General features: G+C 33.0%; 2 protein-coding genes across 6 annotated transcripts; one reads left to right on the top strand and one right to left on the bottom strand.

Moving 5' to 3' along the window:
• Positions 1 to 3,466: 3,466 nt before the first annotated feature.
• LOC115975777 (plastidic glucose transporter 4-like) lies at positions 3,467 to 11,258 on the top strand. Of its 4 annotated transcripts, none has more exons than XM_031096748.1 (14): positions 3,467 to 3,787; positions 4,106 to 4,370; positions 5,345 to 5,459; positions 5,720 to 5,787; positions 6,079 to 6,211; positions 6,295 to 6,394; positions 6,481 to 6,593; positions 8,758 to 8,851; positions 8,999 to 9,152; positions 9,435 to 9,581; positions 9,679 to 9,752; positions 10,032 to 10,120; positions 10,242 to 10,356; positions 10,771 to 11,258. In XM_031096748.1, the coding sequence occupies exons 2-14, from the start codon at positions 4,121 to 4,123 to the stop codon at positions 10,951 to 10,953; spliced, it is 1,635 nt and encodes a 544-aa protein (XP_030952608.1). In that variant the 5' UTR covers positions 3,467 to 3,787; positions 4,106 to 4,120; the 3' UTR covers positions 10,954 to 11,258. The 4 variants fall into 4 exon arrangements, with proteins under 4 accessions (XP_030952608.1, XP_030952609.1, XP_030952610.1 ...); XM_031096749.1 differs by having other exon boundaries at positions 3,467 to 3,791; XM_031096750.1 differs by having other exon boundaries at positions 3,467 to 3,810.
• A 2,451-nt stretch (positions 11,259 to 13,709) lies between these two features.
• Positions 13,710 to 17,233, bottom strand: LOC115978000. 2 transcript variants are annotated; one of them, XM_031100030.1, is made up of 4 exons: positions 16,968 to 17,233; positions 14,786 to 14,846; positions 14,499 to 14,697; positions 13,710 to 14,096 (listed from the first exon to the last, which is right to left on the bottom strand). In XM_031100030.1, the coding sequence occupies exons 1-4, from the start codon at positions 17,097 to 17,099 to the stop codon at positions 14,054 to 14,056; spliced, it is 435 nt and encodes a 144-aa protein (XP_030955890.1). In that variant the 5' UTR covers positions 17,100 to 17,233; the 3' UTR covers positions 13,710 to 14,053. The 2 variants fall into 2 exon arrangements, with proteins under 2 accessions (XP_030955890.1, XP_030955892.1); XM_031100032.1 differs by having other exon boundaries at positions 14,499 to 14,688.
• Positions 17,234 to 18,285: the final 1,052 nt, after the last annotated feature.

Genomic DNA, 18,285 nt, shown 5'->3' with positions numbered 1-18,285 from the left:
CTATGTGTTTGAATTAAGAAACTATAAGTCTATTACTAAGTTTTGCCTTAGTATATATATTACAAACTCCAATGTCAAAATTACTAAGGTTATGTTTGGTGGCAATTTTTATTTTCTATTTTCAAAAATTTATTTTTCGGAATAGAAAGAAAAAACAATTTTCTTGTATTTTTAAAATAAAAAAAATGTTTGGTTAGTTAAAATAAAAAATAATTTTCTGAAGAAAAAAAATAAAAAATACTGAAATATGTTGTTTCTAGGATTTGAACTCTAAAACTAACTCTTTAAATGGAATGAATTCATTAAATTAGATGTGTGTTTTCGTTGGCTTTTGAAAACTGGAAACTGAAAATAGCCTTTTACCTGTTTTCAATTTGCTTTACAAATTGAATTTTGAAAATAGTTTTTGTTTTCTATCCATTTTAAGTTGTCAAACAAGTTTTTAATCTAAAAAATAAAAAATTATTTTTGGAAACAGAAAATAAAGGGAAAAAAACATTTACCAAATATACCCTAAATTTTCCATTTTGGAAAAAAAAAAAAAAAACTCTTTTTATTTCTTTCTTTCCTTTTTGTGTGTGTATATATATATATATATATATATATATATTGTTGTTTTTGTCCATTGGAATTAGGTATCCCACTTTTTTATGAAAAGGAACCTCCATTGACCATAGAAAACGTTTCTTTAGAAAATACTTTCTTAAAAAGAGTACCAAACCATTATTTCTTGAAAAGGATTTCTTCAAGGATGTCTAGTGGAAAGAAATTTCGATAAATCCCATTGTAAAATTATTTATTTGAAAGCTTCAAGTGTTTTGAAAGATCAAGCCATTGCTAATATGTAGGCTAAAGTTACATGACATCATACCATAAACATGCATGGGAAAATAATTTCCACACTTGCAGGGACGGAGTCAGAGCTTTGAGTTAAAGAGGGCGACTTTACTGTTGGTTATGTGCAGTGATTTCAACCTTTGAATTTGCTATTACTTAGCTGCTGAGGATTTTTTTTTTTTTTGGGTGTTGGTAAGAAAAAAATTATTTTTGTTTATAATTTTTTAAATGATAGGGTTGTTTATTTTAAATAAAATTGGTTAATTGAGCTTATTATTATTATTTTTTTAAGTTTTACTATTGGTAATTTTTGTTGTTAAGCTATTTTTTTTTGGGCTTGTATATTTTGTTTTAGATTTTAGATCTATAAATTTTTTTATAGTCACTAAAATGAGGAAATACTAGCATTACAAACTTTTTTTTATTATAAATTATTGATGGAATAAGTGGTTACTAGTAAGTAAAAAATGATGTGAGTGGTGAGTTCATGTGTGAACAGATAAGAATTTACTACCAAAACAGTTTATAAAAATGTTGTAAAAAAGTTTATGTGTGTAGTACACACACATATATATATATATATAATAATATTTTTAAAAAAAAATTTAGGGGGGCCATTGCCCCCCAGTCCAAAGCTAGCTACGTCCTTGCACACTTGCAAGTATACCCATTTAGATATAGTTTAACCACATATGTGGATTCATAATCATAAAAAGTTAACAAGACCATGTTGTCACTCATGGAGCATGGATAAGAGACTTTCCAGTCAAAGAATTGGCAAATCATGACATGGAGTTAACCTTTGAAATCAAGACATTATTCAAGAAGAAATTAAATCCAAACTTACATGATCGTAAATATTTAAACATGTTATTATATATGGAGAATGGAAATTCATAGCATGGAGCTAAACTCTGAAACATATATATGAAGAGGAAATTAAACCCAACACACAAGAGATAATGAGTATTTAAGCATAAAAAAGGTCGTGTATGAAAGAAAAGCTAATAAAATCTCAAGCTAGTAGGAAGAAAACCCATAAATAAAATGAAAGCATGCTTGCAAATAAAATAATTATTCAAGCATCATTCAACTCATATAGCATCAAATTAGAGCGTAATTTAGGTAAATAACTAAATATATAATAGAAAAAAAAAGTAGGTAAATACGATGGGAATAGAAAAATACGTAACGGATTAGACTTTAGCCTAATGAAGGCTTATTTTTGGATAATAATGTGGAGAGATTGGGACAGTTTTTTTTTAGGGACTTTTTTCGTTTTTATTTTTTCAAGTTGGTAGGTATGTTCTTTAAATAAAACCAAAAAAGAAGACTAGTAGGTGCATGCAGATGCAGCATGAGCCATTCTTGGGGTCTGCATGCATGCGGTTAAAAGTTTCCTTTCAATAATTTGTTTCCTATTTCAAAAGTTTTCATTTTTTGCGCGCATAGTTAAACAAAAGAACATCACTGTTTAAAAAGGAAAAAGATGTACACAAGAAGTAAAAAAAAAAAAAGAAAAAAACCCTATTATATGTCCCACGTGCACCCACCCACGTCATCTCATCTCCAACCCAACCCCAAATCTAATCCGCAATCCAACGTGTAACTTTGTAATTCATCATATTCATATTCATCCCCCGGCCCCGACAGATAGTAAAATTTACTTTATTTATTTATTTTTATTTTTTATTTTTTTCTACTTTCCATTCTCTAATTTAATTTAACCCCAAATTTATCTCCCCCATCTCACCGTTCAAAAATCATTTCCAATTAACAAGGACAGAACAAAACAAAAGAAAACATATTTTATACATAGCTAAGTCGGCATAGATAAAACAAAAACTACAAACTGTTGGCTTAAATATATATATATATATATATATATATATTTGAAAGCATCTTGGTTAATTAGAAAATAGAAAATTATTAGATACTCCCTAAATATAATAAAATTATGCTAATTTTTCTTATATTTATGGTCAACTTAACTATAAATTTAATGAGTAGATCTCGTTATGAATGTAAAAGGAGAAAGCATAATTCTCCATGCTCCTAAAGTATCTAATTATTTAAGAAACATGAGATAAGTTGAATTTATTGATATAGAATTCTCAAAAAAAAAAATTTATTGATATAGATTTAAACAAAATATAGTAATTTTCTTTGAAATCAATTTGAAGGAAAATCTTCCCTCTAAGTATAAAAAAAAAATGATTTTTTACATGCATTAATAATTTTAATTTTTAAATCATTTAAAAAGTAATTTAATAAAAATGTATATGGACTGTCATTTAAATTATTACTATTGTATAATGAATTTTTTTTTTCTTTTTAATTTATGTGTTTATATACAATTTTCTAAAATCTTACTTGTTTTCTTTAATGTTATGCACAAATATACTTTAACTACTTCTCGATAAATTAATAAATGTTCATACAAATCTAACTATATATATATATATATATATTTTTTTTTTTTTTACAAAGGGTGATTTTTTAATTAACATAAGAAAATAATGTTTGACTTGTTTGAAAAAGTATTTTATAAGAAGTATTTGATAAAATGTTATAGGAATTATTGATAACAATTCTTATTTCACATTATAAATTAATCTACAAAGTATTTTGAATTCAAAAACTAATGAGTAGAAAAATCGAACTTATCTTATACAGTTGTACCATCTATTTCTATTACAGTGAGCAAACTATAATTTACAAGGGAAAAAGAAAACAAAGAGAAGGAATCAAAGCATCAAAGAAATTGAATTGAATTCTCCACCAAATTCGTCACCCTAGGTCTCACTCTCACTCATTTCCACTCTGTTTAGCGGACTTTCCGAAGCCTCTATTTCCCACTAAAAAACCCCATAAAAACCAAAACAGAGCAGAGCAATCGGAACAGAGTAAGCTGAGAAAACACAGAGAAACCACCACAAACTAACAAAAAGCAAGTGAGACTGTCTGATCGCGGTTCTGTTTCTGTCACTGATAGTTGTATTCATTCCCACTTGTTTTGTAATTTTAAATTTGTAGAATGAATTAGATCTTCGAAAATATTAGCATTGATTTGCACATTTTGTACTTAATTTTGATCACTCTGTTTTTACATACCCTTTAATGCCATTGTGTTAAATTCTCCTTCTGAGATAAATATGTTTCTTAATTGATACGTTTTTTATGCTTGATATACTCAAAATTTTAATGGGTTTTTACTTAATTTTGACTTTATGAGTAATTGGATTTTTTTTACAAAAAAAATTTTCAGGTTAAAAGAAAAAAAATGCAGACGTCAACTTTTACAGTCAAAGGAGGTATAGGTTTTGGGGTCCAAAAGCGTACAAGGATTTTGAATGGTTTTGGGGAATCTAAAAAACCAAGTTTGGGATTGAGAATGACCGATAGGAGTGCTTGCTGTGGTCTACGCACCAGTTCGACGGCTATGGAGACTGAGCTCACTGGTGCAAGAGTGGGTGCTTATGGCATTTTCAGGTCCTCGGCCAAGCCCAGATCAGTCAAGGCTCAGGCTACTGGTTTGTTCATGAAATATCTTGATTGATTGGCTTTCTTTTCATTTTCAAAAATTGTATAGTTTTATTGGGTCATAGTTTTTTTTCCTTTAAATTTAGCAGAGTGATTACAGTTTTTTCTTTGATTTACTTCATTATTTGGCTACATGTTAAGGTTGTTTACTTCCTTTTGTTTTCTGGCCACATTCTCTACTTAGATCTTTGTGTGTGTGTGTGTGTGTGTGTGTGTGAGAGAGAGAGAGAGAGAGAGAGATCAAACTTCAAAGTACAAACCTTACAAAGTTAAACTTCATATTATCTTGTAATGGTAAGGTTTCGATTTATTTGCCCGAAATTGGGGACTTTAAATGGGAATTGAAGAACCCACTTCGGAGTCCAGTCCATTCCAACATTGCCAGTGGATTTAGTTGGATTTTTTCGGTGAATTGAAGAATCCATTCAAAGGCCAAGCTTAATAATGCTCTTATTATTAAGTAAATCGCTTTTCTCAATGAGCTATATTTACCTGACAGCATGTCTTGTTGAAATCCGGATGGTCCTGTGTGGCCTTACATTTTATTATGGCAGTGATTGGCTAATAATTCATTTCTCTGTTTTGAAATTTTTGAAGAACAAATGCACTTCTTCCTTGTACCTTGCCGGTTCTATTTCACCACTATCCCCTGGATCCTTCATCCTTTGTGTGCTTTATAAACTTAGAAATCCTGTTCTGGTGCTATCCCAAGGACACACAATCTGAGAACATAATATGCTGGCTTGTACTTGTGTTATGATCAGCTCTGACCATTTCTTTTCATTTTGGTGTTTTAACATGGGATTTATGGGGCATGGTTCTTTGAAACTGTCTATACATGATATATCACAAAAGTGCCTTCCATGCATGTAGTAGTTTAAACATTTAACCATGGACAATGATACTCTTAGAATATTGATTAGTTTCTATTTTCTTACAAGTACCATATGAAATTATGTTGCAGATGGTGATCTGGAGAATGTTCCTTTCACTGTGCCTCAGGGCAAATCTTCTGGGACTGTTTTGCCATACGTTGGTGTTGCTTGTTTGGGAGCTATTTTGTTTGGTTACCATCTCGGGTATGGTTTAGTTTACTTGCAAACTGCATGCCCTATTAGAGCTTGTTTGGATTTTTTAATTCAACATCAATTTCCTACTCTCCCACCAGTGTGCAAAATAAAGTTCTCTAATTCTCCACTCTTGAGGAATAGAGCAGCAGAATATATATGCAAGTCCTGCATCAAATTGGACATTTTTTTCTGTCCTGAAATGTCTTGTTATGTAACATATCCATGTTCTGAGGCTATAATGGTTTTGGACTCTGCTTTGGCTGCTGCAGGGTGGTGAATGGTGCTCTTGAGTACCTTGCCAAGGATCTTGGGATTGCAGAAAACACTGTATTACAAGGCTAGTGCAGTAATTTTTTTTTTCTTTCTTTTTCCTGTTTTCCGTAAATTAGTATGTTGTTATATATAACAACACATGTGTTTAGCAAATTTGATAACGTAAGGGATGTTGTCTTATATCATGTTTGCCATCAATTTTTGCAAACGAGATAAAGAAAGTTGCATATTGAACAGCTTCATTTGGGATATTAATTGCTTCATATTTTGTTCTTTTTAAAGTTTCAGATTATTTTTCTTTTTTCTTCTATGATATTCATGCTGATACTTTTCCATAATGTAATACCTTGAGCAGGATGGGTTGTTAGTGCACTTCTCGCTGGTGCCACTGTTGGTTCATTTACTGGTGGAGCATTGGCAGACAAGTTCGGTAGAACAAGGAGTTTTCAATTAGATGCCATCCCACTGACAATTGGAGCATTTCTTTGGTCTGTCATCTCTTGCTGAAGACAGGTTTGTGATATTGTAAAATATGTGCTGGATACTAATGCTTTGTCTTATATATTTTCAGTGTCACAGCCCAGAGTGTACAGACTATGATAATAGGCCGCTTACTTGCTGGCATAGGAATTGGTGTCACATCTGCTATTGTACCACTTTACATATCTGAGGTAGTATTATGTAGTCATTATAGGCATTGTGTGATCATGTGTATTTTTTTGAGGATAATATCTTTCAACACCCTTGAAAAATGCAGATCTCACCAACTGAAATTCGTGGTACACTTGGATCTGTGAACCAGCTATTTATATGCATTGGGATTCTTGCAGCTTTGGTGGCTGGATTACCTTTGGCTGGAAACCCTCTATGGTATTTTTTTTAATTGAATTTTTCCTTGTTAGCCATTTACTTTCTGTTATTTATAAATAACCGAAAGAAAGCGTATTATCATTTGGCTAAAACTGCTAGATAATAGTTAAATGATTGTTAGTAATATCTATCAAAAGGGTGGCCACTATGGTACCTAACATTAGGAGGGAGAGAGAGGGTATCCTTTTCAACTCCCTTTGGTCTCCTGAGGCCATACATATATTCATCCAAGGATTTCTTAGTTGAGACGTTCAAGACCCATAGCTATGAGCGTATGATGCCTAGGAACCCTACTTTGTTCTCAGTCTGTACATCATTTTTCCTTTTGGCTTTCCTTTTTTACTTTAAACCTTGTATTTTTAGCCTCTATCTTGTGCTTCAGTTCCCAGATACTACCAAAACCATGCCTTCTTTTACTTTTCAAAGTATCCTAAGTTAAATCTAAAGAAGTGATGGGAAAAAAAGTGTTTCTGTTTTCTTATGTGTAATTTTCAATGTTGCAATTTCAAGTTTCATGTGCAAGGCCCATGTGCAGCATCCATTGTAGATTAGTCTTAGATGATTTCACAAGTCACATTGTAAGGACTCTGGGACTAAAGGACATTTTAGTTTAAGAGCAATGGGGTGAAATCATTAATTTCCACAGAACTTCAGCAGATTATTATTATTATTATTTTGGTTAAAAAGATTAAATATTTCTAGGGGCTTTTTACCATACTATGCTTGGTCATAGACTTTTTACCATCTTTGTAAGTCCTGTGTGTTTTCTTAGTTTTCATGTAGGTCTTTTGGGGGATTTTTTGGGTACTTTCTGAGTTTGAAATTTTAATACACCTTATCCTAGTAAAAGGAAGAATGGAATGAATGTGCTATTATATTTATAATTGGATGAATTTAGAATTTAATTAATGGAATATTAAGTGTTTTAATCTTTTAAAGGCCTGTTCTTCTTCTTCTCTTTCTTCCTTCTATACTTGCACCGTTTCTGGGTTATTATTCACAACCCTGTAACTACCACTTGAACCTGCATTTTCTTGCCTCTTTGCAGCCTAAATGATTGCTTCTTAAACTTCAACCTTAATGTTCAATTTGTGATGTAAATTATACAATGTCTGCATTAATTAGCTTTATACATCAAGGTTGTAATAAACTTAAAATTAGATTGTCCTGGTCATTTAAACTAGGCATCACACATATAAACATATGTCCTGATCTGATGTGATAATATATTTGTGAAAGTAGAGTAGGCCACCTGGAGAGTCTTGGAACTCTTTTGGTGTGCTGTTTGGGGCGCTCGCCTAATGAGCTTGATACACTTCTCTCCTAATCACTTCATGGCAAGAGAAAGGTTTGGAAACCAAAGACTTAACAAGGCTGCTTGCAACAATGGTTAAGTTTGATAAGAAATTTCTTTCATGTAATGAATCAAGTACCTACTTTTATACAATCACCTTTTGTGGAGGGGTTAAATTGAATGCTTATAAGTTCTCCATTTTTAAATCTTAAGGAGGAAAAGAAAGGGTCAGATCATGTTCAAGACTTATTATTAGAGGTTAGATTGAATGCTTATTGGGTCATAACTGTTAAATTTTGTAGAGGGAAAAGATATTCAGAATCTTGTTTCTAGACTTATTTTTATGATCATGCATCCATTACACTAGTGAAACTGCATGTGTACTTATACAGAACAGAAGAATTTATCAGAAAGGGGGTCTTCAAGACTTCAACCAATAACTTAGAGTTGATTCTGCCCTTGTCTGGTTTGTTTGTCAAATTTGTCCTAGTTAAGCTCATTCTCCATAACTTTGCTCCAGCCTTAATGCACTATTGAAATATTTACTCAACTCAACTAAGCCTTAATCCTAGCCCATTGGAGAATTCACTAAACTGTATCTTTTAAAGTCCTGTTTTCATAATTCTCATGTTGGCTTTCTGCTTGGAACACTACTTCTTTGTCATAGATTCTTCACTTGTTCAAACAAATGTTTCTTTGTTATATTCACTACTGGTGAGACAGAATGGTACAAAGCAGTTGCTAAGAACTTCACCCTTGTTGTCCATATATGGATATATAAGAATTTTACAGTCTGATCTTTTTGATATGAATGTTTCTGTTTTCATGATCTCATTCTGTCGTTATTTTCTTTTTTGATTGTTTTATCAGGTGGAGGACAATGTTTGGTATTGCAATTTTACCTTCTATTTTATTGGCATTAGGAATGGCAGTTTCTCCAGAAAGTCCTCGGTGGCTTTTTCAGGTTTTCTTGCATGACTGTGGAGTCACTTATTATTGAAATTTTTATATATACAATCTAACATGTTCTCCTTCAACTGTAAATGTAACATATATTCTTGGGTTATTTGTTTAATAATAAAGATGCTTAGTTAAACATATATATTTGCAGCAAGGAAAAATTGCTGAAGCTGAAAAGTCTATAAGAACTCTATTTGGAAAGGAAAGAGTTGCTGAGGTTATGCATGATTTAACAACAGCAACTCAAGGTTCTACAGAACCTGAAGCAGGATGGTTTGATCTGTTTAGTAGCCGCTATCGGAAAGGTATACCAGAGGCAACTTTGTTACTTAGTTTCTTTCTGGCTAACTACTTCACTGATAATATATCTTTGGGTTTATATATTCAAATGATACATTTTTCTTTGTTTATGGCCAGTTATTTTGTTCATAAGCAAGTTTGATAAGAGAGATTAAAACAATACAGTTAAAGTCCGTGCCTTAGTGTTGCCACTCATCTTCTTACTACTTTTTGTAGTTGATGTAATAATTCTCTCTGATGCGGCATGGTAAAGCATGTATATCCCTGACATATATGTCTTGCTGCAGTTGTTAGTGTAGGTGCAGCACTTTTCTTGTTCCAACAATTGGCTGGGATAAATGCTGTGGTATATTATTCTACCTCTGTGTTTCGGAGTGCTGGGATTGCCTCTGATGTTGCAGCAAGTGCTCTTGTTGGGACGGCAAATGTCTTTGGTTAGTTTTCTGTTAACTTTCTCTATGGAGCCAGTAAAATTTAATCTCACATTGTGCATATTATGTTCTATTTGACTGATGCTTGATATTCTTGCAGGCACAGCTGTTGCATCCTCCTTGATGGATAGGCAGGGAAGGAAAAGTCTTCTCATCACAAGCTTTTGTGGAATGGTAGTGTTATTTATGTCAAGTAGATAAAATGTGAATCTTCTGATACCTTATTACCTTCCTATCATAATCAAGCACAGAGTTTGTTATCTTGGAATCTGCCCTCTGCAGTTGCTTTCTAGTTCTTACTGCACATAATTATTGTTTTTGTATCAACAATTACTTTCTACCATAAACCAATTATCTTTATATCACTAAGTGCTCCTATTTATGCAAATAGTTCATTCAAAGTTTTAGATGATTTTATAATTGATAACTCCCTCTTTCTATCTGCTTGTCAAGGCTGCTTCAATGTTGTTGCTTTCTCTATCCTTTACTTGGAAGGTCCTGGCGCCATATTCTGGCACTCTTGCTGTTCTTGGGACTGTTCTGTAAGTCATAACTTTTTGGGTATTTCCTTAGCTACTAAAGCTTTACGATCTGGTGTCATTTCCATTTCTGTTTAACATTGGCCTATGAAATCTGAACTTGACTTCCGTTCTCCTTACACAGCTATGTATTGTCCTTTTCACTTGGTGCTGGTCCTGTGCCTGCTCTTCTTCTACCAGAGATATTTGCCTCTAGAATCAGAGCAAAGGCAGTTGCTTTATCATTAGGCATGCATTGGGTAAGTCAAATGCATGTTTACATATTCAATTTGTGCACTTAATTACTGCCTGTGGGCTGTAGCATGCTTCAATTTCTATTATATATACCGACTGAAAGAACAACAGACATTTGTTAGATGAACAATCTATCAGAAATCAGAAGATGCTAACTGCAAACAAGATCATCATTTATCTTGTCTAATAGCATTTCAAAGTTAATAATTGTGTTCATATGTCTTTGCCTACACATGATATGAGTGTGCTAGAACAGAATGGCCTTTTCTGTCATGTGGCCTTCTAAATGAAGAAAAAGATAGTATGCTATGCTAAGTTATGTAGTTATTAGATTGGCTAACTTTGTTGCCTATATTGTAGTCTTTTGTATATTTACCTCTCCTTTGATTATGAATTCTATGGTTTTTCAATCCCATCAGATTTCCAATTTCGTCATTGGCCTTTATTTCCTGAGTGTTGTGACCAAGTTTGGAATCAGCTCAGTGTATTTGGGATTTGCAACTGTCTGTCTTCTTGCTGTCTTGTACATAGCTGCTAATGTTGTGGAAACAAAGGGGAGATCTTTGGAGGAAATAGAGCGTGCTCTTAACCCTGCAATTTGATGAGGATATCTTTCTAAAGTGCATGTTATCACAATCTCACTGCAACTCTTGGATTTTGACCTTGGGGCGGGTGCTCTGGTTCTCCTTTTCCAGGACATTATTGCATTATCTGCTGGGACTCAAAACCAACTTGTATATTGCCCCAAATTTCACAATCTTATGTTTATTGCTCCACATTTCGCTATATTGAGTTCCTTAATTGTGACAACATTTTAGAATCAGGTTACTGAGGCTATGTGATATAAAATAAGAATGTATTTTGTCACTTGATTTTTGAATTTTCAGATTAAGGGTGTGTTTGGATATTGCATATTTTGTTAAAACTGAAAATTTATTGCTAAAAATACTGTAGATAAAGGTAAAAGTTAGTTGAAATAGTACAGTGGGGTTCATGAATAGTCGTAAAAAATAAACTGAATGGTAAAATAAAATTAATTATCCATCCCAATCCAAACTCACACTAAATAACATGAATGCAGGACATTACTTTGAAAAGTGGCATTTTATTGATCTGTTTGTCGAAAGCTTCCAGCTAGCCCTTGCAATATGGCAAATACCTAATGCTAATGTTTTGTTTGATGTTGATCATCACCATAGTAGGCGAAAAGCAAAGAAAGGGGGGAAAAAAAAACTTTGCACCAATTTTAATATAAGGTGTGGAGTGTGAGTAGGATATGTGCATGGAGGAAAGAAGGGAGCATATGTTTTATTATCTGTCGCAAGTTTCTTGTCAGGAACTTGACCCCAAAGCTGAAATGGTCTTGAGCCTAATGTTAGACTTAGACCTGGTGGCAGTTCATTAATAAACTTTGGTAGTTGTGACAATTATTATTTGTATTCTAAAACTCTACAAGCCACATGCAAGAGTGAGATCTTCGTCAAAGGTGAAGAGTATTTAAAATCTTCCCACGTGATTGTTCATGAAAAAAGCATATGAAACTTTTATGACTACCAATATATTTTTTGGATGTTTCCATGTGGCTAATTGAATAACTTCATGAATTATCATATAAGCTGTCAAAAAGCGAAAAAGGGTACTGCTTCCCAATTCGGAATCTTGATTTTTGGAGAATGGAACTATGGAAGTAAGATGCCATCGGTGTCTCATAAAGGTCACACATCAAGTCAGAATAATTTACTTGCACTAGATGTGAAAGAAATAAACTAATACGTTAGACATGAAGCACAAGCGTACCATACATCATATTTTCATTCTTGTACCTTTAGTGTTTGACTGTTTTCTATTTGTTCGTGCACTTCCATAATTAAGTTTGTGCCTTCAGAAGATTAACAAGAATGTAAACAAAATTGGAGTCCTGTGTTGAATTTTAGGTGGGGAGTTGGCAAACCATTGAACCTTGCTTCAAGATTGGCTTAATTATATAGTTGGGAAAAGTAGATTTGAACCACAACCTACAAGGTTTTCGGCTAAAATTGGCTTAATATAGATAGGGAAGAAGTCAGAATTTCAATTAAGAGGGCCAAAATGTAAACCTAAAAAAATTTCACAAAAATTTAAACTAGCATCTATTGAATGGTGTGCAGTGTGTCATATGAGTGTGACATTTTTAATTTTATAATCTAATTACTAAGTATGTCACTAACTATGCCACTAATGAAATCTACTTAAGAGAGTATATTATGTACTGTCATTATGATATTCTAAACTAAAAGACAAAAACATCACGGCTTTATTGATGGTACAGCAAGAGTAAACTTACTACACATTATACTCAACTTTAATACAAAAACTATTTAAAAAAACTTGAGAGAGAGAGAGAGAGAGAGAGAGAGAGAATACCACTAAGCAGATTGGGTGTCTAAACAAAGACTATGATATAGAATCGCAGATGAATACCTCTAAGCAAATTGGGTGTCTTACAAAGACAATGATGTAGAATCGCAGATGAGTATACTACAAGCTACAGTTTTCTAATTGGCCTCTCTAACATATAGTGAAGTTATGGTCAGGGCAATTCAATGTGATGATGATGATGCCAACGTCACTTGGTTTGTGTGATTGAGACCAAATGGGGAAGTGATTGTCTCTTTATACAATTGGATCTCATATAATTCAGGGATATATTTAAATTAATAGAAGTAAGATCTATTATCCATATGATAAAAAGGATTTTTCTAAAGGCTTTTTTGTTGTTATTTGGGCTAATTTTTGGTTTTAAAGGGTCTAAGATTAATGTTTTTTAATAGATATAAATTTTAAAAAATCCACCAATTAGATTATATAGATATTTTTTTGATACAATTATATTTTCTTGTATACTCTACATGTTTGCAAAATTTCTTGATGATTAAAGACTAATAACTATGTCATCTATCAAATATTTCAATTTCAAGTTTTTGTATTTTAAAATTATACATAAAAAAGAGTGAGTTTCTAAATCGAATAAAGAATCCAATTAACATAAAATTTAACGTGTATTAAGAATATAATAAACATATAACCTACAGCATATTCAAATACGCATATTTAGGAGAGAAATAACATGCTGTTCAATTTGATGCCTTTGTTGCATATGAAGAGGTGACGTCGACTTTATCAAATTTGCACTGCAGAAAAAAGTTTACATGGAAATATATATATTTCTTGGAATTATCCCACAAAATTTGTTATCCTTGTAGACCATAATCTATGGCAAAACATGAATTTCTCACTCCTCAACAAACAAGAACTAAATGGATCTCATTGATGCTTCTGAAAAGAGAGGAAGAGGGGGGCGGGGGATTGGAACAGAAAATATACGAAAAAGTTAAATGAAATCAAGACGTATAACAAAATGATAAAAATAAAACTTGTGAAATTGCAATCTCTATTCTTTCTGGTACCTACTATATATACAAGAGTTACTTAGATACAGCAGCCATCAGAGAGGGTGATACTCCTGATGATAAAAGTAGTAATATCAGCCAGGTTGGTGTTCTCTCAACATGCAAGCATAGAGCAGCACTCCCACCCCCCACCCTCCACCCCCAAAACAAATCATCTGCAGTAAGATCAGAGGAAGGCTTCTTTAACTCAAGAGACCAACTAGAGAGTCCTGGAAACAACTAAGAGAGCTCCATTTCACTTCCATGGCAATGTCTACATGTTAGCTTTCCTTTCCCACCTTTCCTTTGTGTCAAGCCTGCCAACAAAATAGCACAGAAGAAGATTTTAAGGGAAAGGGAAAAAAAAAAGAACAGAAACAGAAGACCTTATGGTGCAACATTAACATTACAGACGAAAGGTCCATTTGTGAACAACTTATTTAATTGAAATTGAAAACTTTTTGCTGAAAGTATGCTAAAGTATGCTTGTACTTTGAAAAAAATTTGAAAATGTGAAAAAGACAGGAAAAAATGAGATTTTAAAAAGTTGTACATAAAAGCTAAAAAAAGCTAAAAGCTACCAAACACACTCTAAATAGTATCACGCAGGAAAACATTTAGCTATAAAGCTGCAATCTTCCAATCAAGTTATTAGTGCCTGGGAAAGACAATCAAGCATGATTACCCACAAACACACTATGTGCTAAGGGTTAACATACCCCCAATGTAGCTTCTGGTGCTTCTTTGATGCAAAAGGAGCAGCTACATTGCTCTGCCTTACGAAGGAACTGTTTTTGTTAATGTGGCTTTCAGAGTTGGAAATACTTGACTCCTCAATTGCTATAGTTGAATCTTCAACCACAGAGTCATGGACATTGAGGTCTTTGCTATGTGATCTGTCACTTCCAACTGCAGTCCCTGCAGCAATTTTGGACAAGATTACAGAGAACTCCCTTGTTGAGAAAACAATAATAGAAATAATAATTGACTGAAACCGACAAGTAACCTCTTGATTTCTTCTTAATCTTTGATTTTGACTTTATTTGCAAACGCTTCATGTGCAATTCCTGTCATATACAAGAAATTATGTTTTCGTAAGTAATTATTGGGGTAGAAAATTGACCATAAATCTTATAAGAAAATGCCCAAACATCCCTGCAGACATCATGTTCCACAATACACATTTAAAAACTCATATGAATGTTGGTCTCATTCTGGCCTTATATTTGCTGGACTTTTCTCCTTTATATAAGAAATAAATTTTATAAAAATATAAATAAATAAATAAATTCAAAGCTATGCATCTTCTTCAACCAATCAAAGTGTGATTATCCCTCTCCAAGCATATAGTCCACATCAGAACCAAAGGGGCAGTTTTCCAGGGAATGCATCTCTTTCTTGTCTCCAAAACTCCATTACATCCTTTTTAGTAAATCTAACATATGATGATTTGAACCCAAAACAGGGCAAAAGGTAGAACCAACGTTGTATAGCAACTGAACAAAAGACCAAAACCTAGGAGGAGACCTTATGTGCCATTGCCCTCCACAGGAAATTCTACCTGCACTCACTTGTCAAGACTCAGAGTCTGATTGAACACCAAGCCAGGGAAGCAACCATCTTGGGTTACTTATTATCACACACATAGAGAGACCATTTTATATCAGTAAATATAATATATGTCTCCAAGTAACCATTTGTATGAAATCTTACTTCTCTAATTTAAATTTATTATTTGCCTATATATTATAAAATTTCGCCATGATGTCACCAAGGATTTCTTCTGCAGACAAAACCACAAAATCGTAAAGAACTCAGCAAGGAAAAGAATGATATTTTATGTGCTGTAGTTTTTTTTCCAACTAATAATAATAATAATAATAATTATTATTATTATTATTATTATTATTATTTTATATCTATATAATATATATTTGGTAGTTAACACAACCCTTTCCATTTGACCATGCAATTTCTTTATCACTCGCTAATTTCACAGTGTCATTTGCATTTAATTACAGTAGCTCATCACTAGACAAGAAACCTATCAAATTTTAATTAAATGACCCTAACTCTGAAGAAATGCATTGGCATATAAGTGTTTAATTGTCATCTTGAAGATACTCTAGAACACTAAGCCCGCCATTTAAGACCTAGTTTCTCATAATTCCCATTGGTTAATACTCATCACAACATCAACAATTAAATCAACTTGGGCAAATAGTACAACAATCGTTGCCAAATATGATCAAAGAGTTACCCAACAACCAAAATCAGTGAATTAAAAAGGAATGTCTGAATGCACATTAGTAATACAAAGCATTAGAATGCTAATTACTCATAATTTACAATATTGCTTTGAGCTAATGAGCTATAGCTCAAACGACACCCCTCCCCTTGTAAGTGCAGGGTGGAGGATAAGTTCTTGGGTTCATAGCCCACAGGTGATTGTGTAAGTTACTAACATTAATAAATAAATAAATGTTACAATATTCCTGAGTAAAACAAATGTGAAGTCATATTTCACCTAACATGCTCAAATAAAACAGCAAAAAAAAGTTGAATACTATTTTGGTCCCTACATTTTGGGTCAGTGATAATTTGATCCCTACATTTTGGGGGCAGTTAATTTGGTCATTATTTTTTTCAACTTACAGTCAACTTGCAATCAATTTCTGTTAGTGAGTTGACGGAAGGGACCAAATTGATTGTAAGTTGAAAATAACATGGACCAAATGATAGTGACCCCGAAATGGAATTTTCACCCAAAAAAAAAAAAAAAATGGCTGCGCCTCATAAACACATACAACAAATGAACCCATGAAATGTTGTATCATCTAACCTCAATCACCATCAAATTCATCAAGGACACAAGCAGTGCAGTTAGAGTAACTCCTAAACTCACAGACCCCCATTACAACAATTGACAATCTCAAAGCATTAAAATACATTGCTACACAAAATCGCTATTATTTGTTTAACATATTGCCTATAATTTTCACATACCGAAAGGTAGGTATCTGATCATATAAAAAAGTACCCACATGATAAAAATTGAAGAAGATCACAAAATGGGTTCCTATATATCTCCATTAACATTAAATTTTGGCTATGAAAAATTGTAAAAAATATAAACCTTTTTTAAGAGATATAAAATGGGATTGATAGAGAGGTAGTGGAAAAAGTACTTGGAACTTGGAAAGCTGGGCTTGAGTTATGCCTCGTTTGGGCTTGAAATTGGGTTGAAGAGATGGGGTTGAAGCTATTGCTGCTTCCCTTCTCTCGTCTTCTAATTCCTGCTGCTCTTCTTTCTTCTCCATCACACCACCGGCTGTTTCTTCGTGTTTCCTTCTTTCTGTGGAAAGAAAAAGATCGTGTCCTGGAAAACGGGTATGGGTGGATCGGATTCGAGTTCGACCCAGTCGGATTGAGAGATATATTAATATTGGGCTAAAATGGCACCAACTAAATTTGACATTCTATCCAATTTCATTAAATATTTGTCATTAAAAAATTATTTTTCTCACATGAAATTTTTTTAATAAAATCAATAAAAATATTTTATGAGAGAATTTGTGTTCAATTTTTCAATTGCATACAGAAATTTTTTTAATAGAATCATATGAAAATCCTAAATTGAATAAATTTTATAATACAATTAGGTTGGAAAAATCTCTAACCCCTTATGTGGCAATTTATAAAATCATTCATGTGTATTATAGATGTAAAGAAGTCTATTGAGTCATTGACATGTTAGATAGGTTATTTGGTCAAGTGATTAAAAGTACACATGGATGGTTATTTGAGATGTCAAGTAATTAATGAGTTGAAGAAATTTGTCTTCAAATCAGTTTGGATGTAAACTATGTCTAGGGTTGTCCACTGAAACTTGGATCCAGGCCCACCTAACATAACTGTCCAAACCGACTCGAAAATTGGTCGATTCAATGCCAGTGACGATTGGCAGTGGGTCTTTGCCTCTAGCAATCAAGACCTGCAAGTCGGTTGGCAGGTCTTCTCATGAAAACTCCATTCCAATCGACCCGACAAATCTATACACTATAATTTTGCATTTTTCCACTGGTATGAGCGATTCTCTAGTCATTTTTTGTCAGATCTATCGAGATTCAACCATATCTCGTAGAGATCTCACTAGATCTGGGCATATTTTGGCCAATTTTGGTGAGTTTCAGTCAGATCCTTCTTCTCTAACTCCTCTTACCAGTTGGCGGTGGGTCCTGTTCTTGGAGACTTGAAGTGGTTTGGTCGGTTGTGAGTTGGGCACAAATTTGACTTAAACCAACCTGTGGACAGCCCTAACTAAGTCTAGATGAGAATTGCTCGATATGTTGGATAGAGTTTGGCTTCAAATATGGTTGGAGCTATCTTTTTCAACCCATTATGTGGCAAATTATAAGACTATTCATATGTTTTATTCAAACAAGTCATATTACTCATTAAAAAAGTCATGTGACTAAAACTACACATGAATGACCTCGTCAATTG

This window comes from Quercus lobata, chromosome 2 (genome assembly GCF_001633185.2).
Source record: "Quercus lobata isolate SW786 chromosome 2, ValleyOak3.0 Primary Assembly, whole genome shotgun sequence".
In the NCBI taxonomy this organism is placed as follows: domain Eukaryota; kingdom Viridiplantae; phylum Streptophyta; class Magnoliopsida; order Fagales; family Fagaceae; genus Quercus; species Quercus lobata.
The sequence above is the reverse complement of the archived record's forward strand: the minus strand, read 5'-3'. Positions and strand labels throughout refer to the sequence as shown.